The 24,983-nt window shown below is 45.7% G+C and overlaps 1 protein-coding gene and 1 pseudogene across 1 annotated transcript in view; both read right to left on the bottom strand.

Annotated features, from left to right (window-relative positions):
- The window catches only part of LOC146205139 (type 2 phosphatidylinositol 4,5-bisphosphate 4-phosphatase-like), a 43,848-nt gene extending 35,465 nt beyond the window's left edge, over window positions 1–8,383 (bottom strand). Inside the window, exons 1-3 of the mRNA XM_084589829.1 lie at window positions 8,061–8,383; window positions 7,420–7,495; window positions 3,622–3,776 (exon numbers count right to left, since the gene is read on the bottom strand). Coding sequence (XP_084445955.1) covers window positions 3,622–3,776; window positions 7,420–7,489 — 225 coding nt within the window. The 5' untranslated portion in view covers window positions 7,490–7,495; window positions 8,061–8,383. The remainder of the gene's footprint in view (window positions 1–3,621; window positions 3,777–7,419; window positions 7,496–8,060) is intronic.
- Window positions 8,384–22,189: 13,806 nt separating this feature from the next.
- LOC146205138 (forkhead box protein O pseudogene) lies at window positions 22,190–24,665 on the bottom strand (annotated as a pseudogene).
- Window positions 24,666–24,983: the final 318 nt, after the last annotated feature.

The raw sequence follows: 24,983 nt of genomic DNA, 5'->3' as shown, positions 1-24,983 counted from the left end.
AAGCCGACAATATGAATCGACATTTGACTTACCGGAAGTTTTTTGATCACAAACATTTGATGTTAATGCTGCATTATCACAAGTGAGAGTTTTTTTGTTTGTTTTTTTTTCAAGTGCGGCCGCCACGCCTTTTTTTGCAACAACACATGCACATTAGTTTTCAAAAGGTCCATCAAAAATCAGAATGTCGTCAGAGCGGGAAAATTTAAACTGGTTCTACAAGTGCAGTGCCTAGACTAACCATTGGGTGGCGCTAGGTGCAAGAGAAACGATTCCAACATGTCAAAATCTGTGATTTAAAGTGTCGATCACCAGTGATCGATTTGAATAGGCGTGGTAATGAAAGAGTTAAGCTTTCCAATGGCCTGCATATAATAATAGGCAAAACATCGCTTATTATGTGTATTACAATGAAACAGTAAACATCATAAACTTTCTTGTTGCAGGTACATTTCAAGAAACACAGCAACTTTTTACTCATAGTTTTGGCACAGCTACGCACTTTCCTATGTGGTCTGCTGCTACCATTTCACATTTTTAGCCAAAAACACTTATCTCAAAGTAACTCCACTTAAGCCCACCCTCCATTTTCAGGTATCTCCATTGCACAGGTGGCTTTTCATCATGGCACGCTTAGCAGAGGTAGAGAGGGGTGTGTCTGCTCATGCCTCACACTAGCCAATGCCCCTGATGCACCTTCATCAATGCACCTTCATCAACACAAAAGCCCGTCATGAGCGCATGCTGATATGTGTGAGCCGCCTGCACTAATGTCTTTCATAGACCAGAAGACGTCCGTCCCCAGTATGAACACGCAATCTAGAGCACGCAATGCAGTCACCGTATGCTGTGCTAATGAGATTAGAAAAACTGAGCAAACGGATGCATGACAATATGTACCAATGCAAAAGTTCAAAAAATCACGCAGTTAAATTTCAATGTTCAAAAAACTTGTTGGCAACTTCTAAACTGAAAATGAGTAGCAATATGAACAGCTGCATAGTAGGAATTCAACCTACTAAATTTTGTGCATTCTCTTTGCTCTTACACTGTGAAACACAGCTTTTTGTGTTCTGTTTTATTTTTCAACTGCCCTAATGAATTTAGAAATCAAGATTTTCAGTACAGATTAGTGACATCTTCGTGACTGCCTTAAAATTCCAGACTACACTATTCGCTTTGACTCAAAGTTAATCCAACAAAATAATCATATATTTCAAACTGGGAAGCTACTATTCCCATGTGCCTATTAAACATAGGTTAGCGCACTTCCTCATGCATTCCCTCATATGCACTCACTCATACTCACATTTGTAAAAGTGCAAGTGTGAGTGAGTGGACATGATTTGATTTGATTTGGTTTTAAGGGGTTAACATCGCAAAGCGACTCAGGCTATGACAGACGCCGTAGTGAAGGGCTCCAGAAATTTCGACCACCTGGGGTTCATTAACGTGCAATGACATCGCACAGTACACGGTGAGTGGACATGAGTGTGAGCGGTCATGAATGCGAGAATGAGTTGATGCAAGTGTGAGTAGATGTGGGTAGAACGGATGCAAGTGTGAGTGGCATGAGTGTGAGTGGAAATGAGTGCATGTACAGGCTGTTTCACACTTAGGGGAAAACTTGGAGCGAGTGGCATCGCGAAGCGACCAGCGTTGCAATCGGGCGGCAGCAGCAGCTCGCGCAGGCGCCTACGCTCGAGGGGCGGAGTTCAGCCCCGTCTTCTGCTACGACGGTGGCTAAGGAAGCGTGGAATTTAGGGAAAGTGTGAAGTTTTCATCTGCAGGAAGTAAGCCGATATGCTGCACTAAATCCTTGCAACGTCAACATCTGGGCCTTCATTTGCAAAATTGAAGTTGCGCAAACTTCCCATGATAGCATGCTTCGTTTTTTTCATCATCGGGATACTGACCGCGAGCAGGTATATTTGTCCACAGTGTCTGCTGCCGTAATACGCCGCGACTAGAAAGAGACACAGAAACGTGCGCGCAGTGTGCTCGGTCTTTATTTGGCCACGAAAGAAAAAATTACTAAAAGGAAAACTGCTCCCAAACGGCTGTACGAGTAAAACACAATGAAACAAAATGACGCAAATGAAGAAAATATAGAGGAAGGCAATTATGCTGACGGTGCTGCATCTCGGCAACACTGTCTTACCCCCACACAGCGGTGCCCGCCGGTGGGACAAGGCACACGTCACGCTCCAAACTTCACTTAGTATCTCGTTATGTCTCCACCTGCAGCAATGACAACGCTCATTCTGGAAGGCAGTGAGGCGTAAAGTGACTTGGAAAGTTGCACAGCACTTCCCATTCGACGAGAAATGTGGACCAGACCCTATCTTTGGACAACCCATGCAGAGAGTGGTGCGCCAGATATGCTTTTAACGATTCCCAAACATTTTTTATAATGTTGAGGACTGGTGACTGGGGCGGCCACTCCAGCATGGAGGTTGAAAGTGGACTTTAGTTTTTCAAAGTGAAAGAAATGCGAGAGGAGTGTGGAAATAAACAGCACGCGGGAGAGAGCATCTACAGAATTTGACAGCAGCGGCAACCGTGAAACTCGAACTCTGGCTGCACTACTGGCGCACGAGCGAGTGGCGCGGAGTTGGGAGGACCCGAATCCCTTCTAGCGGCATGCATACTGGCACCGACATGTTGCCTCTTCTCCATGTCCTTTGCAGGCCATGGCTCGCTTGCTTATCATGTCTGCGTTTTTTAGAGGCCATGTTAACCTTGATTCAATTTCAATTCCACTACCTGCTTCTGGAACTGTGGCAGCAGTCCGCACATGACCACCCCCTCTCCTCCCCCCTCCTCTCCCGCTCCTGTCTGAAGAGGTCCGCTACCCTTACACTGGACCAAAAGGGGTCCCCGACACATCCATGGTTGAAAATCACTGCCTTATGGCATATGGCCTAACAGGTCGGTAACATAACACAAGACAAAAATCATGCAACAATTTCAGTGTACGACTAGCATTGAGATACTAAGTACCATCAATTCCTGTGCCTACGATATCTCTGGGCTGACCTGCTTGAGTATGTGTCAACGCTTATGGGTTGTATAATAATGAAACGACAGGGCAACGCATTTTCCAGAGTACAGTGCTAACAAATCCAGCAGCAATCACTTCTACTCCATAAATAAAGAATTAATGCCTTGCTTGATGTACCTAAAGCACTAAGCATCAAAGAAAACTTAAATGTCCAAGGTTAACAAAGGGCTTTAGATTCTGCCAATGTGCAAATGATTACATCGCAAACAAAAATTTGAAGCCCGATTCTCATTTCTTTAGGTCAACCAAGTAAGTAACTAACAGTACACATTCACTGTGGAACAAATACAGACATAGAAGCAAGCTGATGGCTTCTTAGAATACTATGCAAGCAGCAATACATACTACTAGCTAGTTCCGCACTCTGCACACAGTAGTAACTCCACTTGACAGTGTAGTATGGGGAATCCATATCAACGAGGCACAAAAGAAAAAAAAGAAAAAAGAAAGAAAAAAAAAAGAAAAGAAAAAGAAAAAAAAAGAAGAAAGAAAACGTTCTCAATGTTATGGCACATTTAAATACAAGTAAAAACCATGCAGCCAACTGCAGCACTTACCGTCACTTCACTGCAGCGCGGGCATGTAACCACGTAACTGTTTTTGTGATCAGATATGTCAATACGATAGTTGCAAACATCACAAGCCTTCACTCGTGAAGGCATGTAACCAACATCTTCATATGAAGGCGGTGGTGAACCACCACCTGATGGCGCTGCAATAAAGAAAATGTCCTGCATTAAATGAAAGGCTACTCTGATGAGTGCATGGTATTTCTTAAAGCAAACGTTGCACATGCATAGGGTACACAGTGCTAATATATGTCAGTTAACAAATTATTTTAACTTCCACACATCAACCACAGCAAATTAGGAATTAGAGGTTGTTATTTCTGTTGCCAACTTCTGTGAGACCATAATAATAATAATAATAATAAATTTATTTACCATCAACGTTTACATGATGGCGGGAGCCTGGAGTAAAAGCTGCCTTACGGCAGCTTGACAAGGCCTCAAGCTCCCCACTTTGGCAATGGTACATCAGCGGTCTTATCACAGTTGATAAAACATTTGGGAAGCAATTAATCAATGTATAATAAATAATAGCGGGTAGAATTGAAAAAAAAAAAACAACAACACAACACTGCCTGATGTATAAATGCATTGTTTTGGATTATGGAATACGGGAAATAAATACATAACACAAGCAATACATTCGCAGCAATACATAGCACAGAAATAGATAGCGGAAGCATATGAAAGAAGAGAAAAATCGTTGGCAGAAATGTTCACATTTGAAAGCAGTTTTTTTTTTTTTTAAACAAGCAAATAAAGACACACACGAAAAAAAAAAACATATCATGGGATGAACCTGTGTTTTAAGAAAGAAAGTATGACAGTATGAGTATGAGAAAGTATGAAAGTATGAGGCCTTTTGAACTTCATAAAATTCAGAATAGGTGGCTGCTCTTATTTCTTTCTGTCCAAAAGCCACACTGAACGAGGCCGGCTGACCAGGGTCCGTATTCAGAGTGAGCGTCATTATCGAAAGTGTCACTATCTTCCTGACCTCGAGCCATCTAACTGGTGTAAATGCCAGAACAGGAAGTGGTAGTGATATCCTGTTCCCGTGTTTCCAGCAATTAGATGACTTGAGGTAGGGGAAACAGCGACACTTTCGATAGCAACGCTACCTTGGAACACAGACCCAGCTGTCATAATGTTACCGACAAGGAAACAGAAGTGGGCAGTGGCGCAGGCAGGAGTGCTTGTGCTAGGCTCGCCGCGATTCATTAAAATCATCTCATGATCATCAGTAATATCTCTGTTTTTTGTATTCATCGGCATAATGCCCCGTAACATTTAGTTGGAGGTGCGGGGTAATTCATCTCTCCTCATCCTGGCCCAGAGCTTTGGTGTCCCATGTCGTCTTTCGTCGTCGGCAGCGAGTTCCTGGGACACATCGCTTGGCTAGACCTGACACGAACTCGCTGTTCCACCACCCATCCACCACGCACAAGACACAACAACAGAGGGACTGACCCGAGACGCCACTCACATGACCGCAAGCAACAACAAGACAGCTAATCGACTATATGACGGCAGTGACCTGAAATGCCAATGCCGCCACACATAAGACGTCACCCCTGCCCATGCTATACAGTGCGTGCCAGGGCCTCGGCCATCGAATCTTGGCGAACTGTGGCCTGAAAGCGTCCTGGGCCAGGCTTCATGCCTGGATCATTGTGGCGGTGAGCCGCTGTCTTCTTCGTCTTCTATCTTTCAACCATCTAGTCACACCCATCATCATGCCGCAGATCTCATCAACATCGACAAACTTCCTCGTCCACGATAGGGACGATCGGGATGTTACGGACGAGGAAGAAGAAGCGGGCAGTGGCGCGGGCAAGAGCGTTCGTGCTAGGCCTGCATATTAAAATCATCTCACAGTCATTGGTAATCTCCCCTCTGTTTTCTGTGTTCATCGGCTTGCTGCCCCGTAACAATATGTTTACAAAAAAGGTGAGCATTGAGTGACTGTCATCATGACTGCAGGACATTGTGCAGCCATAAATACATCACTTAAACTGCTTCAGGTGGGAACAAAGGAGGTAACATTATTAATGACAGTGACCGCCAATTCCTACAATCTGACCTGAACGCAGTAAGCTCATGGTGCTCATCCTGGTTAATGACTTTAAACGTTTCTAAAACTAAACTTATATCTTTCACCCGTCGTACCGCTCACATTTCAACCACTTACATGCTCAATGACAATGCTGCTGAACTAACCAACACTTACAAATACCTTGGCGTGCACCTTCAGTTTGATCTAACATGGCATCACCATATCGACCTCAACCTAGCTGCTGCTAACCGTTCACGTGGTCTTCTTAAACGTACTCTCAAACACGCTACTATCCATGTTAAAAAACTTTCTTATATCACTCTAATACGCCCTAAAATTGAATATGCTGCGACTATTTGGGACTCTGATCAAGCCTATGTTATCACAGACATCGAATCCTTAAAGAACCGTGCTGTGCGCTTTATTTTTTCAGACTACTCACCTTTCACTAGCGTCACAGCATTAAAACAACGTGCTGAACTGGAAGACTTATCACGTCGTCGTAAACACGCTCGGTTAACACTTTTTAATAAGCTTTATCACAATCCACTACTGCGCAGTGATTTGTTTCAGTCACCTGATGTCATTTTTCCACGACTTGATCATGCCTTCAAAGTTAAACGCGCAAAGTGTCATTTATCATCTTATGCCAATTCATTCATACCTCGCACTATCATTGAATGGAATAACTTGCCATCGCACATCGCTACAGAAGCTAACATAAAAAATTCACAGAGCTACTTCGCTGTGACGGAAATGTGTAGAATATTTGGTGTTGTTTTTCTTTCCTCTTTTGATGTTATATTTAATGATTCTTATTATAATTGTTGCTAATTGCATAGTTTTTTTTACAATTGTATCCCCCCCCCATGTAATACCCTCCTTTGGAGGGCCTTTAGGGGTAACCTGAATAATGAATATAGCATCAACACAGTCTACCAGTCGCTTGTGAATTGAGACTAAGTTTGGTTTGGTTTGTGGGGTTTAATATCCCAAAGCGACTCAGGCTATGAGAGATGCCGTAGTGGAGAACTCCGAAAATTTTACCAACTGGGGTTCTTTAACGTGCACCGACATCGCACAGCACACGAGCGCCTTGCTTTTTGTCTCCATCGAAAAGCGGCCGTCGAGGCCGGGATTCCATCCCGCATTCTTGGGAACAGTAGTCGAGCGCCCTAACCACTGCACCACCCCGGCGGTGTAACTGAGACTAAAAACAATGAGAGAAACTTCTCCCTGTACAGCTGCAAATAATGCTAATCTTTCTCTGACACTATTTTTGCGTCTTTATGCACTTAATACCCACGTTTCAGCTGCTTGAACAACAGGGTAAAATTGAGGTAGAAAATAGTGTATAGAATATGAGGTATGCTTTTAAGAACATGTTTACAAAATGGGTACTAATACAGTCCTCAGAAACTTCACTTTAAAATATGTTTACAAAATGGGTACTAATAAAGTCCTCGGAAACTTCACTCCACAGCCTGTCAAATACTACACTGCAATGATCCTATATGTAATTTACTATGCATTTTTGATAATAAGTGCCGTTGATGTCACAGCCGACAATCTTGGACCACCATGAACGTCCTGCAAGATGTCCCAGTGGTACCTTGAGCATGTCGCAGACATTAACATTATACAATCAGATTAGCACCACCAAAACAATCAATGTTCACCTAGATTTGTCCAAGCTCTTCCGGTAATAACTACAAACCGAAAATACATACCAGTGGGGCGCACAGACGAATAGTTTCCACTAGACTGCCCTAGCAATGGAGAGGCTTCTGCATACGCCATCTCGGCCTGCAACAAAATGAGGCTGGTAGAATAAATGTACAGAAGAGCCGGCTTCCAGATTGCAATAGTACAAACGCCAGAAGATTTCGTAGCAACCACTCTTACAACTAATGAATAATCCCACTGCAATATGATCGCCAGAATATTGTTCCAAGCGTGCACGTTGGTTTCAGTTGAGCAGACTAGTTATCAACGATGCTTATGTCAGCAGTTCACACGCCTGCCCTGCCTACGCAAGGCGCCTCGCACACCTAGCCTGTACACAGGATTCTACTTATCCGCGAATGCTGACAGCAGCACCGTAGCCTCTTACACAGAGCAATTTAGAGAAATAATGAAGAGAAAAGTGCATGATACCAGAACTATTTCTTTCTCACTTAGCACGGCACCGATATGATTTTCATTGAAAGCCTGCTGGAACCCGAAACTTCATAATGTCATGAAAGTCGGAGCGTTTTAAACAAACTATAGGTTGCAAAACCATAGACCGTAATCCCGGCATGACCTGTAGGTGAAGAAAAGGCGTTCAAATTGTATTTCTACAACCCGACGACTCCGGCCCGGTGCGTACCTTGCAGCAGCGCACCACGCTGACTACACCACGCTACGCTCCTCACTTGGCACCAGCAAGCAGCAAATGATGATCGCGCTGGGGGAAATGGCTTGTCTGCCTCCGTCTTGTCGGGAGGCAGCAGTATAGTATAGCAACAAGAACACAAGTGCAGGAAAAACGGCGGCTGAAGGGGCACCGTAACACTGCTCCGACACCACCGCGACTTCAACTGCGCGGCGTTACAAGTAGTGTTAGTAGAGTAGTAGCTGTGTGACTGAGAAACGCGCGAAGGCGGGGACGCGCGCCGGTAGACTCTTTTTTTGGAGCTTGTGTTGCTTGTGTCGTGCGTATCACGTGACCCCTGTCGTGATGTATTTTTTGTTTGTTTTTATTTGCTTCTACACTATTTTGAAATGGTCTTGTACTACAGCAAAAATTTGCAGGCTATCATTTTATTGTTTGTATTTATTTTATGAACTCTCTTTTTGGAACTTGTGTCGTGCGTATCACGTGACCCCTGTCATTGATGTATTTTCTATTTGTATGGCCTTGTAATATTAGGGTCCCTAGAAATATTGCTAGTCTGTCGTCCGCCGGCCGCGGCAGGGGCTGCCGCTGAATGATCGCTGCGGTGGCGCTGCGGTGAAGCGGAGTGCCACTGCCGGCGGAGCAGACGACGCGCGCGCCCGTGCGCTTCGAAATGCATTCGCTGTATATGCTCATTGTCAGGTGCCTTGTACATGCGATGCCGTTCTTTAGTCTTTGATTTCAGTTTAGTAGTAATATTGAATTCGCAGCCGAGTTGTTGGCATAACCAAGGATACGATTTTTTTTTTTTTCGTGAGCGAAGTTTTGCGCGCTTGCCCCTGAGCCGATGTAGAAACGAAGCTGTTTTTTATACCCTATTATCCTGCTGAAGCTACCACCGTGCTGTATTGTAATGAAGACTTCTGAGGATTTTGTGCAAACAATTGCGCTTGCATGGAGGACTATACTATACGCACATTCTAGGCTCCAAGGACCATGTGTGCGAGCAACAGAGTGCTGTCGCCGGCGTTTTCATTCACGCTATAGTTTCATCTTAACTTCTTCGGACGTTTAGCTAAGTTATAACACGTATGTAGAACTAGAAGCTTTCGGATGCATGCACAGTTAAAGCACGCAAGATGGGAACCCGAGCTCTTCAACTCGCACGCGCGCTTCAGGCAAACTGCTGATAGGCATTCTTTGGTGGAAACCTAGTAGCCTCATCAGAGTGTGCCATCACTTTTGTTGACTTGTGTTTTGCAACCTCTGAAACATATTTTAACAGTCAGCTGTTAGTTGAGAGGAAGGGCACTAACATTTCTTTCAAACTCTGTCCTTGAAAGGTGTTCCTTCTCATTTTTCATTTCACCTAGAGCTTTTACCAGCTTTGCCACCTTGTCCTTCGTACGACAAACTGCTCGAGACTTAGAAGTCTGTTTCTTAATTTTTTTTCTTCTTCTTGACAGGGCATTCTGAGTTAACTTTCGCAAGTATTTGCAGGCTATATGCAAGCTGCATCAAAAATATTGGTACAGTTCGTCGCAAATTAAGTAACGCCCATTGTAGGAGGGAAAGGTCTTGGTAATAGGCTTCAATCCACTGCCAGGACACAAGCTGAGTTTCGCGATGTCCTGCAGAAAATTAATTACCTCTTCTGTCGACTTTACAGCTATCTCCTTGACTTTGTTTCCTCGAATGCACACAGCAGCATTCATGGCAGCTTCACCTGTATCACTGCGATGGAACAGAACTCGCCGATTTGCGTAGATTGCCTCCGGAGATTCGTCCTCGCTTGAGTGGCACTATGCGAATGTTAATTGCTCAACATCAGAAATATCGACATTTGTCCCCAGTGGCGGTGGCATGCAGCTTTCTGCATTCCTGGGGCAGGCTCGCGTCACACGATCCACCACCGCTGTATTCTTCAACTGGCTCCACTGATGCTTCAGGATCAGTGTGCTTTTTTTCTTTCTCTGCAGGTCTCCCCGCTGACTGTTTTTGCTCGTACAAGTGATCCTTTCTCTTGAGAGGCAGGGGTTTCAACAAGTATTTTGGAGTGTCCGGAAACAGCATTGAGATGGTATCCTTCGTGAGTTGCGTAACATCCCGGGGAATCTCAATTACCTTTACCTGTCTTAAAACTTCGCTCAATAAAGCAGGGTTTGAGGTGTCGCTCACAAACGTCGACACTATAGCTTGTTCGTGTTACAGTAATGTGAGGGCAACCCCAATCCGGATACTCCGATATTTATATATACCGATATTTATATCAACGTCCAGGATTTCCTGTCTGCAACTCACAAATAATGAGGAAGACATTCACCCCTTGTGGGTTTGCCCGCCACTGAAGCCGACAATATCGGCAGGGCCTTATCATCGTTCTCTCTTGAACTTTATTAGAACGCAGCCAACCTATTTTCTTCCATTTATTACGCCTTTTAATTTTCGTTTTACATATTCCTTTATGCCCTTGCTGAGGCAATAAACAATGTTATTGGCTTTGCCGCCGCGCTTGATGTTGCGCTCCCACTCTTGCCTCTTCCCTGCGTCTTTCGGTGTCCTGAAGAGAGAGCATTTCACCTTGCACGAGCGCTACCCGCTCTTGCACCCGGCAAGAAACACGTGCTATTGACGCGATCACACATCCATAAAAAAGGCACACTTGCACACAGGCTAGCTAATTTGCGCGCATTTCGGCTCGCGAGCGAAAAGAAGTGCACGTGGTGCACGAGCCTTGCCACGGCACCAACGGATCAGCGCGGCGCAGACTCGCAGTACGGCACAACCGCCACAGCACCACGTACACAATGCAACCACGCCATGACCACGCTCCGAATGCGTGCAGCGCCCCCTGCGCTTTCATCCGGGAAGCGGCCAACCGGTTCCATAGGGAACCCCGCTCGGACGGCAGACTAGCAAATACTTCTAGGGACTCTAGTAATATGGCAAAAATTTACACGCCATCATTTTATTGTTTGTATTTATTTCATGAAGCCCGGCTGGCGTGTCCTCGCAGATGGACAGTTTTTTTCTTTTTTGTTCTCTTAACCTTCTATGGCATATATAACACTGTATGAGTAATGGTATAGTGCTCTAGAAGATTGGGCAGTGTGTCGACCGCGCCGCGAAATGCATGGGAGCGAGGGGCCGCTTTTGCGATGACGGAGGCGCCGCAGCGCAGAGGGCGCCACCAGCAACTGGTGTGTAAGCCGTCCGAGCGCCCGCGTATGCGCGCTGTGCGGCGGGGCGGATACCGCGCGGACTGTACGTTCTTCTTTGCTTTTGCGTCGTCTCGAGCTGTTCGCGACAAGATTTTACTAATATGCCGGTTAACGGTGCTCATTACTGTTAGCAATCACCTAATTTATTTTCCATTTTGGCCGTCGGCAACACCTCGGGGAAGTAACATGACAGGAGTTGGCTCCGAAGAAAACAGCTTGGAGAGGGCCAGCGTACGACTCGCACAGCACGCTTCACTCGCCGTACAGCTTGCTTTAGCATTCCTAAAGCACCTAATTCACGTCCAGAAATGTAGTCGTTTTGAAAAGAGGGCAGTGTGAAGGCAGGATGTATGAAGAAGTGAAACATACAACACGTGCGTTCGAGCACTGACTAAAACTGGTCACAGTAGCCCCATTATCAAAACAGTCCAAAATGGTATATTCCGTTGTTTCCCACGCCAACTATGCCGACTACAGTACGTCACTGAAGCCACAAGAGAAGTCGGCATTCAGCTGGAATGAATTAAATGTGGACTACCCCGCATGGAGGTAGAGATGACCTAATTCTTCAAGAAAATGTTTCCATTCTAGGGTGCGCAAGCCACCGGTAATATGCAAGTCATTGCCTCCAGAAGATAGCTCTAGTCCTGTTTTATGTACATAAAAAAAAAATGAATAGCTTTGAAAAAGAAATAACGACGGAAAATAGAGGACGCAGAGGCTATACGGTACGCTTATTCGCTTGCGCTAGATCATCCTTCTGCGAAAGAGAGGTTGTGAGGTCGGTACGGTTTCTCACCACGAACAAAAATAGCGCTATAGGTTCGAAGCTAGGTCGCAATTTACTCAAAAATTTGGCTCGGATGCACGGTCCTTTTCGATTGCTTTGCACTTCAGATTGTGCAAACTTCATGTAAAATGTGAAGGTTCAAAAAGTTTACCTACTTAATTGGAGCACCAAAAAAAGCTCCCACTTGAAGCAATGAAATTTAATGTGTTTTTGCGGCTTCGCGCTTTGCGAAGTAAGCGAATCACGACAAGAGTTGCCAAAGGGAGAATAATTAAAATCCCTTGGAAGTATTTTACGTGTAATATCAACCTTGTTAACAATTATAGTCTGGTTAGTATTGCAAAGAGCACCCGCGGCAAGTAGCCCGATTATATATAGTCCGGTAAGCAGTAGTTGCAAGTATATCCAGTCGATTACCTACCCATATTTCATACCACACACTCAAAGAATAAACACGCATTATGTCCGCATTTGATTTCGGCGTTATATTAATTGCTTGCGTATTAGGTGCTCGTCATCTTTTTCGCATTTTTCCGCTTTCTCTCGGTGCGCACCAAGAACTGCATCATACCTGCCAATTCGACATGCAATTATCAGAGCTTTTATTTTTTGTTTGTTTGCTCTTTACCATTTGATGCCAGTAAAGCGTCCGCACTCAAGTGCCCACTATGAACGTATTACGTATGTGGCAGGTTTAATTTTTCACATTTTATTTGAAGTAATGCCGTAACTGTACTTGACTTTTTTTTTCGTCTAAACAGCTGGTTCATCCTTTGTTTAGTGGCACGCAAACAAATTTCCGTGATATACGTATATGTTAATCACGAACAAAGAATAAATGCTTGAGTCGCGTATACCTTGTTTATTATTTTTGTTTTTGCCGGTAAGTACCACAGTGCTTTAAATAGTACGGTAGTGAATAAATGTGTTTTGCTCGCACACTGTATTTATAATTTATATAAGCGGTGATTAGGGCACATAAAGAACGCCGATTAAAGAGATATATTACAGATTACTGGCGATTTGAGATAAACGTTGTTATGTATTAATAAGAGCAAGCTGCAAAATGTAAGCAGGTGTTCGTAAATAAGGTTTGTAAAAAATAGGTGCTCCTAAAGAGGCCTTACGAAGCACAAGCTTTGATTCGCATATGTACACTGTTTTTCTCCGCGTGTTAATAGCGCTCCTGGGCAGTAGCCTTTATTCCCTTACGGGAAAAACGAATGCAAAACACCACGCTTCGTTGCAAACATTAAGCACAAATTGCTCATCTGGACGATTTGTAACTGTCCGCAGGAAGAAATGTTGAGAGTTTCATATAGCCATTCAAACATCGCGCGCTGCTGCGAAGGACAACTCAAGCGTGCACGATGTCTCCCGATAGACGTAAAAGAATGGCAGGGATCAGTTTAAGCACCTGGAATAAGTCACCTCTTTATTAATTATCACACTAATTGCGTAGCGTCAGAAAATCGCTCCAAAGAGAACCGCACCCCTCCACTATCCCGCGGCCGCTACGCGCCGAGCGGCGAACGTGGCACCCCTGTTGCACGTCGCGCCCTCTCGCGGGAGTCGGTTCTTGTCATCGCAAAAGCGGCCCGCTCTCCGGGGCCGGTCGTCACACTGCCCAATATTCTAGAGCACTATAGTAATGGTGTAGTGTTCTATACTAATGGAGTTAGGGTACGGTGGCTACCATAGTTAGGGTGCTGGAGTCCCCATACGCATTTACAACCGTTATTCGGCCTCATCTCTTCCTTATCGCTCATAGAGTTTCTTACACTAACCTGAGGGAAAGCTGAGTGCGCTGCACATCAGCCACCATTAAAATCCCTTGATACTTTGAAAGTTACGCCAACGATTGAACTTTGCCGCCGCCGCGCTACCTCCTTGCCTCCCCCTCGCCCCTTTCGCGCCCCTTCGCTGAAGGCCGGCTCTCCGCCCGATTTCCTGAGCGACGATTGGTCTCCCTGCCGTTGCCCTTGGAAACCAACGCGCGTCCGGCGTTTTCCTTGTGTTTTCTTTTTCCTCCGCGTCATTTTTCTCCTATTCTCGGCGAGCGAATTGCGCGCTGTGCTTTTATTGCAGCGGGCGAGCTCTATGCCGAGCTGCTGCGCGTACAACTGCAGCAAGCGGCCTGAAGATGGTTACGCGGTATTCATGATACCGCAAGGCAAGCGTGATGGCTTGCGCAAGAGTCAATGGATTCACAAGATTAGTCGAAAGAAGTTTATTCCTAGAAAGAACAGGGTTGTTTGAGACGTAATGCGCCTTTCTCACTCCCCGTAATAACGCGTCATCTGACGCTGCGTTTTCTATTCCTGCTTGCTCCTCAATATTATTGCGGGGGCAACGTGTTCATTGTATAAAAATAAGGTTGTCCTCTACAGCATGCTGAATATTCTGCGAGGTTCCAAGGCTCCATCATTTCACACGCTGTGGACTTCTGCAGTCAGAAATACGGCACTATAATTTGCTTTTTGCTGTCAGTGATAACTGGAAAAGTACAGTCTCTCGATTGCATTTGTCGCGATTATGCTAGAATCCCTGGCCTCCTTCACTAAAAATCAAAATTGGGGCTTGTAGAGGAGCTAGTCTTTCCAGCTTGTACTTGTAGTCTGCGTCGGTTACTCGGGAGCAATGAATGCTGGCCCTGAAAAACTCTTTGGCAAGTAAACCCGAGATATTGCGGGTAATCTGCACTATAGTTAGGTCGTACGGCATTTTTTTTTTTTTTTTTCAATTCTGGAATGTGTCTTGCCATGGCTTCGACGCACGCGTGGGTTAAAAAGTATGCGTTCGTTTTATCAGGGATACGGCCAATATGCAGGGGGTGTTCACATGATCACACACGCTTCACTTTGACCATGACTACTAGGCATTGGCAGGTTACCTTCACTTTGAAAGCTGGAGCTCTAAAACCGCGATTCCGCATATTCATTTACTGCGAGAAACGTTTTCCCATTGATGTCAAATCAGCCGGAATCATTGCATCAATTTTCTGTATTCACGAAACTTAAACAATCAATAATAATTATAGTTATGATGTAAAAATAGGGGAACATTTGCGAGCAACAATTCTTAGCACTGTAACATATTACTCATTTCAATTGTATGCAAGAAGATTTTTTTTTCACCTAGCCTGAGTGATTAACTCATCGCTCTATGTTCTAGCTACATTTCACTGAAGACCGGTTTGAGCCGCCAATATTACACGAACTCGAAAAAAAAAAGGCCCAACGCATTTCCATCAATTTTCTCTCACCGACCTGTCCTGAAGCAAAGGAAGCCTCCTCGACAGAGACATGAACCTCGCGCTGATAGTAGACAGTTATTTCTGTGGCTTGCTCTTTTCCCACCTCCATTTATGAGAAAATAAGAAAGTATAAGAATTAAAAGTCAATGTATAGTTGTCTCGTCAGATATTATGAGGTAATAGAGATATGACTGACAACGTAAGTCAATGAAAATTGAAGTATATCAATGGGTCATGGGACGGCATCAGATTAAATAGTGATGGTTATGAATAGTGACAGCTAATGATGGTGACTGTTACGGATATTAATAGTAAATTATAGTAATAGGCCCGGATAGTGAGGTGATAGTGTTCGTTGCGAATAGTGACAGTTATGATAGGTCACTTGACGGCATTAGTAGATATAGTGATAGATAGGATAGCGAGAGTTAATTAATTGGCAGTTATATGCTTTCTCATTTCCGCACATTGAAGACTTATGTGCCCCCTGTCTTTTTTTTTTATTTGATTGTTGCGTTCACTGAAATTACGCTCTTTTACATAGCGCATGAGGCCACAGCATGCTTACCCCAGAACTTCAGTGTGTCGGCAATAGGGCCCACCACTTCTCCCAGTGTACCCTGCTGTCTTTTAACCACACGCGAAGTCAGTGAGTGGCCACGCACTTATAAAATTATTTAATTCCTCCATCAGCATCATATCAAGACAGCCGTGGTAAACCTGTTCCTTGGCTCAAAGTTTGGTTTTATACTAAATTAACTAATTAACGCAGATTATTGCGAATCGCTAACTAGCACAGTGCCATTACACTTGGCCTAAGCTTTTCAACGGTATGCGGTTCGATGTTGCAGCTAAAATTTAGATATTAACGCGGTAGCGTTAAGGAGCTCGTGTCGCAGAAAAGCCGGTGTCGTCGGCGGCGTTGGCCGTGAGCGATAAATCTCGGCATGCACTTCATAAATAAAAAGCAACTTCCATGTGCGGCGCTGTCCCGACACGTGGCGCGCCACTCGCCCCTGACGTTTCGCCGTGCACCCTCACGGGTTGTAAAATCAAGCGTCTTTCCTTTCTTTAGATCACTATCTTCGCTCACCCGCTTTTCCCTTTCGGGCCGCGCGGGTACCGGTGTGAGGATGCCCCAACACCCTTGCGTTTAATAAGTTTTCTCGCTCTCTCCCCTTCCGACATCCAGCGTGCGCCACTCGACCAGTGGTGTTTAGGCGACGCGGCTCCTCTTTCCGCTCACAGCGCGATTGCTAGGTGCAGCGTCTGATGCCGGACGCCTCTGACGTGATCGCTGCGCCGTAGCGCTTCTGCTGGGAAAGCGTCCCCTGCGATGTAATAACGCTATCGCGTTCCACTCTTGAAGGCGAAGCTTAAGCGTCCTCGAAATTTTTAATTGCAATTTACTAAATATCAATTAATTTGGCCCAGTAATTGATCAAAATACATGTACAATTAACCAATAATCCAATCTCATGGTTGATCACGTGTCATATACTATGCTTAGACAGATAGCTTGACAGTAGCAAAATAGACTGTCCTGCTTTGACCTTCTCTGATCTTGAAGTTCAAAGTCCTAGCCTGGATCGTTTTCCGAAGTTTTACCGCAGTGACAGATTTCACTCTAAAAAAACAAACACAAAGTCAGAGGCAGTACTAGATTAGGTGCATAAAGTAAAACACCTTATCATGTGACTTAAAAAGTGTCTGCAGCACAGAATTCGCCTGAAAGCTTTGTTTATCAGTATTCCCCATTCAAAGAGTTCTAAGAAGAAACCAATCAATTCATGAACGTTACTTTCGGTATTCTCAATGCTTTTCTCGCAATTTTTCAAAAATTTTGTGCGCTCTTGGAGCGCAGACCTGGCCCAAAAGCTCGCGCTTCACTCACTGCTGTGGCCGGCCGGCGGGCGCCAAGGAGAAAAAGCGTGTCGTGCGCAGCGCTCGCCGCCGCCGCGTGAGGAGAATCGAGGAGGAAAGCGCGGCGCGGAGGAGAGTGTCGCTACTTTCAAATTATCAAGGGACTTTAGCCACCATGGCGCCATGGCGCGCAAAGAATCATGTATGGTGTCCATGGAGGAAGTGAAAAACTTAGGAGAGGCCCTTGCCAAGTTGCCATTCCCAATGCATTGGAGAAAATGTGGCGGAAGTGACGTCAAAATTCAGGGTTAGCCAAGTCGAGCCATTAGCAACGGCGACGCTGTTGCTATGAAAACTCGGGCCACTAGCAACAGCGTTGCTAAGGGCCCTAGGTACGTGAGCGTCACATGCGTTGCAACGTTGTGCGTTGCAGCGTCCGGTCGCGGCGCGGCCATGGCGCGGCCGCACCGGCTTCAAAAAAATGACGTCAGGGCCTCTCTTAAGCTTTCCTTCCTCCATGATGGTGTCTAAATCATGGGTCGGTGTGCTACTTGTTGCGGGACAGTCGATTTTTCTCGGGTACGTTGAGTGGCGTTACTGCGATGTTTCTTTTTCGTCATCATCATAATCTCAAGGTGGGTACATACATAGACCGCAAAAGCCATAGTAGCGAAGGCGCAAAAGCAGACGTCGCCAATAAATGGTTTCTGTTTCCCGAAATGCCACTAAAAAATTCCTTAAGTGATTGCGCAACCATAAATAATTTCATAAAGACTTTTAATTTCAAAGTTTGCCTATTAAGTGAGAAATATTGGTATTTGTGCTGCTCAAAACTAAGCCAATAGGAGAAAGAGCCATCGCTTATATTGTATAAATCTCACACTGACATGCTGTGTAGTTGTTCTGCACTCGGTACTCGGTAGCTCTCCGGCCCAGGGAGGATATTTTTGCAGATCGACGATGCGCAATCACGTGGCACACAGGTGACGTAGCCTACACGTCACGTACGCGTATCTCGCGGAGTCTCTCTCTTTTTTTTTTTTTTTCCTTGTAAGAGGAAGCGCTCGCGGCTAGTGTTTTTCACGCCATGGTTCCTCCTCCAACATCTTCTCCCCTCCCCCATGGCTCCAAGCAGTAAACAGAATTTTTCTCCCCCGGGGGAATGAGTGAGCGCAGATTTTGTGCGTTCGCAGTCTTTTGCTTTCGTTCTCTTTCTTCCGGTGGTCTGGCGGGGTTAGAGCTGGTATCGAAGCGACGCAAGGACTTCGAGTCGCGAGTCTGCTTCCTCGCAGTGCGCTGCGGGGATTGTGATTGCTCCTCACTACAATGAAAACGTACAAGAGTACTCACCTTATGCGGGGCCTCAAATATATTGAGTACCTGCGCATGAGTTATTTGCACACACGCGCGCCCACACACATACAGTTTTTTAGTGGCAAAAAGCAAATAACTTTACAGCATCTTGCGGCGCGTAAACGTTGATGTTTGGAATTAAGTTGTGAAATTATACAAGATGTAACTTAGCTTGCGGATACGTCACTATATAAGTAAATAAATAAATAAATAAATATATATATATATATATATATATATATATATATATATATATATATATATATATATATATATATATATATATATATATATATATATATATATATATATATAGTTGTTTTATGTACATAATTGGGGCGTAACTTTTAAGGTGCAAAAGCGGCTGATTGAGCCAAGTAAACGACAGCAAATCTTCAGCACTGCCTCCGCTGCCTCTCAAGCCAAACCAGCCCATACCTCACAGCTAGCGAAAAAGAAGAAAGGAAACAAGCGTGCATACTGCTTTACCGAGGGCAGCTCCAAGCCGTCAGTCGTTTGAAATCACGCTGTCTACGTTGGCTAGCCTGCCCACCCCTTTATTGAGGGGCTTTACCCGCCCCTCCTTTCAACCTCTCCCTACTAATAGGAAGAAAAAAATACAGAAGAAAGCCTGCGGACGGCTAGATGCTCTCCCTCCGCCAGCTCGAAGCAAAGCTTTGCTCGAAGCCGCGCTCCGACGGCCAAGCGCTTTTCTCACTGCCCCAGTAGAATAATAAAAAAAAAAAAAAAAAACGTCGACAGGACACGCAGAAGTGACGCAGTAGCTCTACGTCACTTTTGTGTCACGTGATTGCGCGTTCACGACCGGCAAAAATACCCTCCCCTCCGGCCCATGATGGTTTGAGCGCCCATGGTGGCTGAACTGGCCGTCTGGAAACTCCATGTAAACTTCCATAGACGGCAGCACAACTTTCCCTCTAAGTAGGGTGTGCCTCGATGTCAGCGCCGCTGACATCGAGGCACCCTACCCTCTAGGTAAGAGTAGTAAGAGTAAGAAACTCATGTTATCGCCAGTTTAGCTGCTTTTGTTAATCCCCTGGAATCTAGTGAAACGGTGTGTGAAAAGCCACACTGCCCAGGTAGCAACGAACGTTAGAATAATAAAGTGTTATGCAAGTTCCTGAATACTGCCTCGTTGGTTTGACATAATAAAACATTAGTAGAACATGAAACGTTATACTAATGTTGACTTTTGAATGTTACTATAATATCTTGCTCATGTTAATTGCATTTCAAACATTATTTTACAAAGGAATATGTTGTTTTAATATAATCTTCTAGACATAAAAATAATGTTTGATCCATATAATTAACTGTAAAACAACATGTCAATTAAATATAATTCAAGCACTCCAATTCCAGTAGCTCGGAACTTTTTCTTGTGTTAAACATGTCTTTTTTTTTAATAGCACTTCTTTGAAAATAAATCTCTGAGATGATGCCTATGGAGTGCACGCGCCATATATTATCTTATTGTTATTAGGAAGCTTCCATTCGCTGCTATCACTTACGAGACACCATTCGTCGATGGATATAGAAGCTAATTGATTCGATGAAATTTGTTCGGAGGTAAGTGGTTGTGGTATTGTATAGTATATGGAGTTGTGCTGTACTATGTGCTGGCGTCGACTCCTCTCGCTTGGTGGTGGTGGTGGTAGTTTTGAGCTTCTGACAAACATTTATTTACTCTTTGTACAAGGAGGTGTTTGGACCGAGGCCCTTTTGGCCCAGGCCCTCACAAATATAGGTAGAGCTCCTATTCCGGAGCCCCAATGGCGTCTAACGCCGCTCGCGCCCTGACGACCAAGGTCCGCTGGGACTGTAGGTCATGGCAGCTGAGCAGCGCCGCCTCCCAGGCCTCCCTAGAAGGGTGGGTAATGAAGGATTGGGAACGGTGGGGATTGGATGGACAGGCCCAGACCATGTGGAAAACGTCCGAGAAGGTCGCTCCACACAGGCTGCAGCCCCCATCAAAGTCTGTATTGAAGTGCTTCAAGACTGCCGGGCTCAGCATTGTGTTTGTAAAAAATTTGAGAAGGAGCCTTTCGTCCACTCTCCGGAGACATTTACAAGGTTCCAGAAAGCGGCGGTGGCTGTCCTTATAATATGTGGTAATTTCTTTGAATGTAATGAGACATTGCGTGGCCTCGGAGTAGACCTCCCGAGGAAGTTTGAGTGCCCGGAGAGAGAGCGTGCGGGTCGCCTGATTAGCCAGGAGTCCCGGATGGCCGGAGCCCAGATGAGATAACAGTTTGAGGGTCGCTGGACCGACATCAATTTGGTAGGATGCGCTTTGCTAGAGGAGGTATCCAACCCAGCTAATAATTCCAACAGGCCCCCTTGGAGTCGGTAATGATGTGTTTTACTTGTGGGAGGGAGAGGGCGAGCGCAATCGCGATTTCCTCCGCGTATGTTGTGTTGTGGGTCTGTAACGTTAGTCCTGCCACTGTGTTGGTGTTGTGGACCACTGCTGCGGTGAACCACCTCTCACGGTAGGGACCGGCAATGTCCACGTAGTATACATATGTTGTTGTCTACCATAATGCCGCTCCATGGTGCTTTCGCACGCGCCTGGCGACGGCCATTATTATATGATCAGAGTGTGACATGTTGCGGGGAATGGGTCTGACCCTGAGGGCGCGTCTCCAGGGTTCTGGCGCTCGTACCCGGCCGTTCCTTTAAGTTGGTGGTGCATTGGATGTGTAGTCGGTCAATAATGAGGCGACCGGATGGCGTTCGTGATAGGCACGTGTATTGGCTGAAAAGATGGACGCGCGCCTCTCGCATCCATTTCTCTGCCCATGGCGGTGATTTGTACTCAGCTGGCTGGAACCAGCCGATAGAACCGTACACTAGCTTCGTTCAGTGATTTAGTCGCAATTGACAGCAGCAGCATATCGCGCGTTATCCGTGCGTCTTGCGGCGTGAACTGTACGTAGCTTGTTACGTAGAGCTGATGAAAACAGGACTACAGCTGACTGCTGAGCTTAGAGGTCAAATTAGAAGCCGCGAAAACTCCAACTGGTGTGAAAGCCGGCGGCATATGAGTGGTTGTTCCAAAGACAAGCTGCCGTCTCCGGCAGCTTATGCCGCAAATTGACGAGTTGAGTAAATAATAAAGGGAGCATAATTGGCTAAACCTTTTGGTTGTCCCACATTTATTTTTAGCTTTAACGCGATAGCATCAAAGGTCTCGTTCACCGAAAATACGGCTTTGACGTTGTGAGCGAAAAATCACGAGTGTATGGCACAGAAAGGAGGCTGCTTGATGCCGATATGGCCACGCACTAACTAGAAATACTGTTGCCTGGCGTTACGTTAGGCAGGACCGAGCTGCTAACTTGAGTCCCTTTTATATGAGAGGGTGATATCAGATGGTTTGTTGGATTTTACGTCTCAAAGCGACTCATGCTATGATCGAGAGACGGAAGTGATGTAGAATCAGCCTGCCAGCATTTTTGTATTCACGTACGTAGGCGCAGGCACCTTTATACGTTTATACGCTTATACTTTTATACACATGGATGTAGTTGCCGCTGACAAGGCACTGCGGCGACGTAAATATATGTATATTCAGCAAACGGGGAGCTAAGTACCTTTGTACTTGGCACGGGGACTAGAGTCTCAGTGGGTACAGGTCGAGGTCCAAGTCGTGAGGAAGGTGGCCATTGAACGCTAGGAGACGACCCATATCACGTGCGACGCGCAAGGCCCAAGCGGTAGACACCATGCCAGCGGTGGCGGTGGCGCAATGTCATGCTGATCGCCCAGTTTCATAGAGAAACATACTTACGTAAAGAGCGGACACTCGAGCCGTTTCGCGGCCGAGCAAGTAAGGGTCTGACCACCCGCGAGGCAGTGTAGCGATGTTCGCTTCCACTCCACCTCTAAGGTAGACAGCTTATTATACGTACACCTGCTTGCATCAAACCGTAAGCTTTCTTCGCTCTTTCCATATAAATGTTGATGCGGCGCCGGTCATGTGCAAGGTAGATATGCTGCCGGGTACGCCCACCTCACCGTGCTTTTCAATGCATCACCTCGTTTGGCTGGTAACTTATTTCCTTTTGTCTGCAGAAATAATTTTGTTGTTTCTTGAGCTAAGAACGATTTTAGCCAGTTTGTTGCACAACGTGAACGTATTTTGCACGTGTAACATAGAATAGGAGCAATGCCGCACTTTTAGCGTGTAACTATTGTATGTTTTTGGGTCGTGTTTTTCTGAAGAACATGTGCATTCCTTCGATTGCGTAATTTTTAAGACAGCTTTAAGACAGAGAATTTTTCGGTGGCTAAGATATATCTTAACACAAACTTTTATTTGACAGTACAAGAACTGTTTGTTGCGCATTTAGCATCGTTTTGTGAATGGTGTATTTGCACAATGCATGAGCGTTTGCCGCTTCGTAAGCACCACGTTTACAAGCCGAATTCCTTGTCATGGCTAAAACATTCTAGTTGGGGTCTAAAAATCGCTGCTGCCTGTTCGTGACCTGCATTTTTACGACATCTACTGCTATTAGTCGCTAACAGTGGACTTCCTGTAATACCTTTGTCATACGGGCAGAGGGCAATTTTGTCCGCGATCATGTGTACAAGCATGGCATTGGGTTACTACTATGTATTCAGTGTGGTGTGTTTAACTTTCTTTGCAGCTTACTGATCAAGGCTGATTTATAGAAACTCAGCGCGGGCTGTGCCTGCATTTTTTCCTTCTTACTTGTGTCTACCTGATCACAACTCCTTTTCTGTTGTTCTCACGGGTGATGTTTTAGAGGAAAAACACACAGCCGGTATGCGAAGTTTTTTCTTCGTGACACTGTTCCATGTGCTTCACCATACCTTCAATCTTGTTGCTCTTTGTAATATGATGTATTTTATAAAGTGTGTGATCCAGTATTCTCTCTGTGCCATTCAATATGTAAACAAGAAAATAAACTTTTTTGTATGTAACCACTGCCTCCTTGTGTGCCACTGACAAAAGCGGCTCAATAACGGCAAAAAATTACAATAAGTACAGCGCTGATCACATTATTCTAACCTGCATGAACTTAGTCAGCCACGCTTATCTTCTGCGAGAACCTTGCCGGTATTTCCACTGAAGAGGCTGCGATCCGCAACTTAAATACTTCCGTATGCATGACGTCGTTAAAGCACTTGCACGCAACCATAGAGGATGTAGTTGAATATTTTAACAGCTAAAGGTAAGTCAGAATTGAAAGCATTTCTATCGAAACCGAAACCGAAACAGAGCAAATAACGTGCTGAAAATCTCGGAGGACGAAATTAGCAGTCTGACCATCATCGGGGCGCTGGCGCTGCTCGGCCGCAGGGCCCTATGGAAGTGTCCGTTCTTTACGTAAGTATGTTTGTCTATGCCAGTGTCACGGATTGGGTGCGCGCGTCAGCCAGCGGGCAGGCGCCGTACCGGTCCACCGGAGGCATCAGGTGCGGCCAGCCAGATGGAGAGACGGACAGCTGCTGCAACTGGCTGCAGTGCTGCAGCTCGATCCAATAAGCTGGAGGCAACCCAGTTAACGGGTCCATGCAACATCTCTTCCGACGAGGATGCATGGACTCGGGGACGGTCGCAGGGCTTCCAGCTTTTTCTTGCGCCTGCCCCGCTTTTTATCAGAGCGAGGTGTTTCTACCGACGTAGCCCGGCGCCGCACCATGTGTCTGGGCTTGGCGTCCGGATTCAGTATCCACCACGAGCTCTTGCTGGCGCTTACGTTCTGGACTCGCATGAATCGGCTGTGCAGCGACAGGTTGTGCCGGATCAAGTTCTTCCAGCCGGCGGAGCTGCTGCTGTCACCCTAGTCCTTGAAATAGGTCGTGTTCTACAAGATCTACTCGTAGATCTGCGACAATGGGAAGCGTTTCTCAACACACTTTCGATGGCATGCGCAATCAGCTACACGTAGTACATGTTGCCCCAGGCGTTACGACGAGATTAATTCTTGTTCACGCTCTTAATTCTGTGGGCCCGCTTTCTCATCACCATCATTGCTTGGCCGCAGAAGGGATCAAGTGTTGGAGCAGGCACGCATCGGCGGGTCGAAGCCTGATCCGCCACCAGCCAGCCGGTCCATGGTGCGTGTCAGCGATGACGTCTGCCGTTATTCGAGATGATCCGCACCGAAATCGATAGAGCACAGCGGCTACGCGAAGACAGCTGACCAAGCGCGCACAATTCCTTTTCCGAAGCATTTCACACCAGAAAAGCCAAGCGCTAGGCAGGGGGAAACCTTGTCCCCGTTGGAAAACCGGCGGGTGCCAGCTAGGTGGCATCAGGGATCGAACCTGGTAACTCCCGAATTCGAAGCGGTTGTTGTACCGCAAGGACGCCGCTTTAAAATGACGGACTTTGCAATGTCGGATCTTTAGTATCAGTAATTCATCATCAGATG

This window comes from Amblyomma maculatum, chromosome 1, assembly GCF_055883805.1.
Source record: "Amblyomma maculatum isolate TAMU_Amacu chromosome 1, ASM5588380v1, whole genome shotgun sequence".
Lineage (NCBI taxonomy): Eukaryota > Metazoa > Arthropoda > Arachnida > Ixodida > Ixodidae > Amblyomma > Amblyomma maculatum.
Note: the sequence above shows the minus strand (reverse complement) of the source record. Positions and strands in the feature narration are given on the sequence as shown.